This window comes from Nicrophorus vespilloides, unplaced genomic scaffold (assembly GCF_001412225.1).
Source record: "Nicrophorus vespilloides isolate i.1.1-1 unplaced genomic scaffold, Nicve_v1.0, whole genome shotgun sequence".
Taxonomy (NCBI): domain Eukaryota; kingdom Metazoa; phylum Arthropoda; class Insecta; order Coleoptera; family Silphidae; genus Nicrophorus; species Nicrophorus vespilloides.
The window spans coordinates 289-7,658 of record NW_017097031.1 but is presented as its reverse complement, the minus strand read 5'-3'; the positions used below and the strand labels follow the sequence as shown (position 1 = coordinate 7,658).

Below are 7,370 nucleotides of genomic sequence, written 5' to 3'. Positions count from 1 at the left end.
TTTCGAAACAATGATTTCCTTCCTGAAACGATTGGAGAAGATTTGGAACTACGGACCCGGAAGAACGGTGAGTTTTTATTTTCTCTTTCCATAAATCACGATCTAAAACAAATATTTGCATTTGCTAAGAACAGTAATTTTGGTTATTGATAATTAATTTTATCTATGTGTGTTTCCTTTAATATCTTCATGTTTATTCAAGATTCACGCACGGAAATAGTAGCAATAATTAAAACGCATTTTTATGATAATTTTATTCGTTTCCGAACTTACAGTTAATAATTTATTAAAAATAAAAAAACTTGTTTTCAATTTAATTTTTGTCACCGAATATTTTAATTTAGTTTGAATTCAATGAATGATTCAAAGGTTAAAAGTTTACTATTAAGTTTATCAATGGAGAGAATAATAGAACACAGAAAGCAGCTCATCATAAAACAATTTTTATTGTTCAAAATAGAAATTGAAACTTCAAATGTCAAAATTGACAGCTGTCATTGAAAATGCAGGAATTCACTCATTTTGACATAATAGTAATATTTGAATAGGAATTAGAACGTCAAATGTCAAATTTGACAGTTCACAACAATGTTTGTTTTTTAATTAATTGCGATCAAAGATGTATAATAAAATCACATTGTCATGGAAAATTAATTGACAGAAACTTCAAATGTCACACGATTGACATTGATATTGAAAAAGCTGGTTCAATACCAATCGCTGAAGCCTAATGTTTATGCATGTCTCTTATATATGTGAGAATGTTTTTTTTTTTCTTTTTGTTTGTTTGTCGCATGAATATAGCAATTAATCGTAGGAATTCAAAGCAAAAGAAAAAAAAAGTGTAACATTTTTCCTCGCAGATCCCTGACCTTGCCTGCTGCAACAACAGTTGGCTGTTGCGTCTTGACTTCAAATAAAGTAATTAACTAAATCGAAAGCTTACATATAAATCTTTTGTTTTTTTATACTCGTCTTATTTCCATAGGCTACTAGAAAGCAAATTTGAATATTGATCGAATTGATTAAAACTCTGAATGGATTCATTAAAAAAAAGAAGCATAATTAAAAGAATTTACGAGAGATGAGCACGTGCGGTCATGAATCTTCCTTTAATTTTATTAATATATGTTTTTTTAACGGTTTTAACTGTTTTTTTTTATTATTTCGGAAAGTTTCAATGAAAATCATCTTCATAAATATTCAGTTTACGGGCGAAATTTGCATACGAATCTCTCGTTTATCGTTATGTCACTTTCGGTCATTCATTGCCTTCTTGATTACCTGCTTAATTTTTCTTCTTTTTTTTTTTTGAAATTTTTGCAACCTACTTGATTTTTACGAACTCGTTTATCTAAATTAGCGCAATTCGTATTGATTGTTTCAGCATAAACTTAATGATTTCCGATTATTTTATCGCGAATAACCTTGAACGATTTGCGAACGCTATGTAATAACTTATGATAGATACTGAATCATTTTCGAGTATAGTGCGCACAAACAATGATAGATTTCATTGAGTGATATTTCACAGATCTGAATGATTTTCGTGTATAATGCGCATATAAAGTACATATATCAACTTTTCTTTTAATTAAATGAAATTTTCTAAATTTTTAATGATTTTCGTGTAAAGTTATATGACATTGATGTCCACTTACTTTATGACTATTACGAGTAAAGATGACTAACAAGAAGTGTACTTAAGTATGTTTTATTTCATGCACATACTTGTCCTTGTAAGTTGCAATATCACCTGAAACTGTGATCAATTCAATTGAGACGCATATTAAGACTTATTAGTTTTGAAGCGTCAGAGTGTTTCTAATCTGGATTGAATGAGGATGAAGATGATGATGATTCCTGACCCAGAATTTGGTGGTCCTAAATGTATTTAGTCGGCGAAATAGAAATACAAACATAGATAGAATGAGCGAGTGAGGCCAATTTCGAGTCGTTTTTAGCGCATTCAGCGGTTATTACCGGCGGGTAACAAACTCATTCACGTCAAGTACTCCAAATTGCATTATTACAAGCGACAAACTATTTATATCCGGTAAAATTAGATATCCCTTTGGGAAGAATTAAAAGCGTCCAGCAAAACCGACGCAATTTCAAACAACTCTTCTCACTTCTCACTCATTCTAGAACTAAAACTCAACAACAATAAAAAAAAAAACACTAATTCTTATTCTTAATTCTCTTTGATTTGACAGATGTCAAATTTGTAATATTTGAAACGTAAACTTGAGAAAACAAATAATCCCTAAACGACAATTTGACAGATGACATATGTCAGTTATGTAATTGACGTATTCGTAATTGAAATTGTTTTACGTGTCCGAAATCGCGATGTGTGAGGTTGATGGAGTGCAGGAGTCAGCACGTACACCCGAACACCGTCACCGACGGGTCAACGTTCTTGCATTTCAACAATGGGATTCCGGCGGATTCGTTGCGTGCAATTGGCATTGATCATGGAAAACAAAAAGAGAGAGAGAGAGAAGAGAAACAAACATATGAATCGCGTGAAACTGTGTGTCGTAACGTTGTTTACATTCCACTAATTAATAAGCATTTTCCGAACAATTTGGAAAACGCGCGTCCTTGGCATTGCACCTATATATTTATAAATGCAGCGAGACGCATTCATCCATGCTGATTACGCCTTTCATCCAATCTGATTATGTTAATTCGCGTTAATTATCTTGAGCGTGGAATCCTGCTCGTGCACGGAATCCTCGGTCACCATTATGCATCCCGAGATGGCGCCTCGAGCGATTCGCACCTTACCTATGCAACATATGAATCATCTGTCAAAATCATGTGTCAAAACAAAATTTTGAAACAGGTTTATTACATCGATCGAATAGAATCTGGTGCATGTTACTAGACAAAAATTGTTCTCGGTTACCATTACATCCTGAGATGGCGCCTCGAGCGATTCGCACCTCACCTATGCAACATATGAATCATCTGTCAAAATCATGTGTCAAAATCATCTGTCAAGTAAAATAGACGTCAAAACAAAATTTTAAAACACGTTTATTACATCGATTGAATAGAATCTAGACAAAAATTGAATAGTGTGTGATCACCTTGTAACAATAATATATTCAATTTAAAATAGTTAAACTCTAATCGTAATTAGTACACGATAACAAAATCCAGGAAGCTGATGGACTGACATTGACTTTCGAAAGTGCTCCAATTTTAAATCAACAAAATTATCTCTTTTTCTTCACATTTACTAATTACCATTTGCTATTCTTGACCCAAACGATTATTCCCAATCTCACGTATATTAATACCATTATTAATCCTAGATGGTGCAACGACTTAATCTGAACCTCTATATGCAACCCTATAAACCATCCAGTAAACATACTTTTTAATTATGTAATAACTTAAGAATTGACTAGCGAAAGTGTTCCAAATTGATTATAATTATTTTCTTTAACCAATTACCATTTGGAATTATCGATTTGTTCCACTATTAACACTAGAAAGAGCTTCAATCTAATCACGATCCATATATGCAACCCTACAATCCAATCTGTAAACAAACTTATTAATAGTATAATAATAATTATGAGTAGTACCAATTTAAGGGAAAAAATAAATAAAACTGATTGATTGATTTTATGACTTACATTAGTACCACTATTAACCCTAGAGGGCATTTCTATGCAAATATGCAACCCTACAAACAACTCTGCAAATATACTAAGTATACTAATTATTGTAATTATCTGATTAGTGACAAGAAATGACACTTTAAGTAAAGAACTAAATCATATACAGGAATTGATACAGACGACATTGACATTTCTAAAGTGTTCCAATAAAATCGATCACGTAATTTTTCCTCATAAAATTGCTAATTACTAATTGCTAATTACCGCGGAGAACGCTCGTTCCAATTGGATATTTACGCGGTTATTAATACATTCGTATTATCCGCCGCGATGTAAACAAACCGGACCTCCGTTTATTATTTACATTCGAATCAATCGCGTTTTTCCTTCAACCGTGCACAGATTAAACGTTTCACATCAATCAATAATAATATTAACAAGATTTAAAAAAAAAATAATTTATCCAATTCAGAACATCGAGAAATACTATTGTTTAAAAATAAAAACAACAACAACGAAAGATTTGTTATTTCCAACAATAGAAATTCCAAGCGTTTATTAATAATTGCAAATTAAAAAAAATTGGCAATGCACCAAGTTGAGAACCTCGAGGAACATCTGGTTTAAGTATTCCAGTCTTTCGTTAATAATAAATAAAAAAGATTGCTTATTTTGATGCGATCTACTTCGTATTCGATTGTTGCCTATTTATAAATCGATGCTGTTGATCTTTCTCCACAAACACACCCGTAACTCTATGTATATGCATCAGTTGGCCGCTGCTTCGGCAATTTGTTTTTGTTTTTTTCAGTTGAGTGTTGTGACCGCTGTTGCAAAGTTTTGTTTCAATCTAGACATGTCAAAATCTCATGAGGTTAGAATTTTACATATTTATAATTAATTTGTTGATTGTGTTGATTAATTTGTTAAAGATTAAATTAATCTTGTTAATTTCATTCATACGTTAACAATAAACGATGTTGAAAATGCGAAGCTAACGAAATGTCAAACTGTAATTGTGTCAATTTTGACATGTCAACGTCACCTCAGGTTAGCATTTTCTGTCCATCCATTAACAAATGACGTTTATTTTGACGTTTAATTAGAAAATGTTGTAAAGTCAAAAAAAACAAAACGAAATTGTGAATGTTTATTTATGATCAAATGCGTATTATTGGAGCACGTGTAAACAGAACTGAATCAGAGAACTGAACTGAAACAGAGATAAATTTGAGCTACTTTTTTTTATGTGGATTGGCAGGATAACAACATGTTGTTGTGCCAAGTGGATTCGTTTTGTTTTGTTTTTTTTTCATTCTGTTCGTGCGAATGGTAGAGAAGTCTTTTCGCCGTTTGCGAAACGCCCAATTCCGAAAATAGATTCATCCCGGTAGAAAGTGGAAAACCGCAAAGGTCGCTAAGAAGAAGTGTTTGTCTCTTCAAAACACACACACATACACGACTAGGATGTGGTTTCTTGCGGCGATATCTCTCTTCTCCATCCTATTAGAGCCAATTTGGACTTGTCCTGCATATCGATGTAACATAATCATCATCATCATCATGAGCATCGTGCGGTCGACGGCGATAAACGAAACGTGTAATTTCCGAACGCGAAAATCACCCATCCGCAATCATCATAATCATCATCATGATCAACATCGGTTAATCAGTGTAATCATCATCGCGGCTGCCGCGCGTGCAAATCGAGTTGTACGGTCAAGATCAAGGATTGCGGCGTGCAACAAAACACACACACACACACAGCACACTCGATTATTATTACACAACACGTCGCCGCAGCAACCGCAACGCTTTCGACTATCCTCTGCATTTAGTAATCCAATTAGATTAGACAACAACCATTTCTATTCAACTTTAATATAAAACCACAATTATTATCTAATCTATTTTAAATCTTTTGATAATCTAATTGTTATATTCACATTCAAATTTTGATTATTGGACCAAGTACATTACCTCGAGGAACTGTACACTAATAATATATTAATTTGTTCAAATTAAATTTTCCATATAATTTTTTTTTTTTATTTATTGGACCAAGCACTTTACCCCGAGGAACACCCACGCGATTATCAAATAATAATCTATTTCAATAATTACTCAATCTTCATTTTTTAATCATAGATAATAAGATTGCATGTTCCATTTTTTTTTGTTGTGTTCTATTTGATAATTTTGTTTTGATAATAATTAGTTTTTTTTTAATTTCACGTCGATCCCTAATTACTCGGGATTAGTTACAAATGAGACCCAGCACGTACCCTAGCGGAACATCTTATTATTATTATTTTTTAACAACACTTTATGTGTATATAATGATACTAAGTGCGTATCCAACTTAACTAATTAGTAGTTATTACATATATTTTTTAACTACATATGTTTGCTGATAAAAAAATATGTTTTTTTCAGTATATTTCCTAATGTTACTAATTAGCAGATAGTGAGTGCATATTGAAATAATGACAGTCATTAATAGATAGTTGATATTTGCATTGTTGTATTGTCAATTTTAAACATATTTGTGGAAAATGTATATTTAACTAATAATTTGAATGACTATCATTTTTTACGTGATGAACAGTTTAACTTAATGTAGATTTAAATTATAGTTTTTAGTCAATTTGAAAAATAAAGATTACTAAAACGTTTTTTTTTTTGCATGCATTTCCTGTGGAAAACCATATTTTCTTACTGATTGACAGATCATGTAATTACATATAACCGCATATTCTAGTTAAAATATTAATTTCAAAACGATAAGTGTACGTAATAAAACTTAATGCATTCCTTTGTAAAGATCACTAATCAATTACATTTATTCGTTTTTTTTTGTCATATATGACTTAACTTCATCTAACATAACCTAAAATATTGACTTTGTTGCATCATCATGATTTAATTGTCAAATTAGTTCTAAATTAAAGCAGTTGCTTAGTTACGTAAATATTTTTTTTAATAAATTTGTTCTGACATTAGTTCTGTTCCAATTGTTTTTTTTTTTGATGATTTGAAAGCATAGCTAACTTTGTGTTTTTTTTTTCATATTAAATTTGCAGGCGTTGGCTGCCGTTTGCGCGCATTCAGTTTCGATCTCGATCGGGATTTCGCAGGGATACAGCGCGATCCTGATACCGCAGCTGATGAGATCGCAGGATTTCGAAGTGGACACCGAGCAGAGTTCTTGGCTAGGTGAGTGCACCGATTCCGAGGGTCATTTCGGATAGGAAGCAGGAAGAAGGAAGTCTTCCGTTCGACCTTGCCCTCCTTTTTGCTTTTCACCGCAACGTGCAAATCACTTAACTTTTTTTTCGTTTCTCTTTTGCAGCCAGCCTCGGGGCGATCACCAATCCTCTGGGTTCGATCCTCTCCGGTCTTCTGGCCGAATGGTTAGGAAGGAAGAGATCCATTCAGCTGAGCAGTCTTCCGTTCTTGCTGGGCTGGTTGTGCATAGCCTTCGCACCTACAATCTTCTGGTTATATGCGGGACGTCTGATCACAGGAATCGCTGCAGGTATTTTTTTTTGCTTATAACTCGAGAAATATCAACAACATATTCATTATTCAGCAACCAAATCAAAGCTAAATATTCACTCTTTCAAACGTGTGGCTGTAATTCCTGTTCAAAGTTAAAAAAATGCTCGAAAAAGCAGTGTATTCACATTTCATTGATTTTCTCGAAAACTATAATACGTAGAATGAATCCAA

The 7,370-nt window shown here is 32.7% G+C and overlaps 1 protein-coding gene across 1 annotated transcript; it reads left to right on the top strand.

The window, feature by feature from the left end:
• Positions 1-6: 6 nt before the first annotated feature.
• Positions 7-7,176, top strand: LOC108558722 (facilitated trehalose transporter Tret1-like; the record flags this gene model as incomplete). Its single annotated transcript, XM_017915719.1, has 3 exons — positions 7-67; positions 6,722-6,854; positions 6,991-7,176. Coding segments are annotated over exons 1-3 (376 nt in total), but the record flags the coding sequence as incomplete, so codon positions are not given.
• Positions 7,177-7,370: the final 194 nt, after the last annotated feature.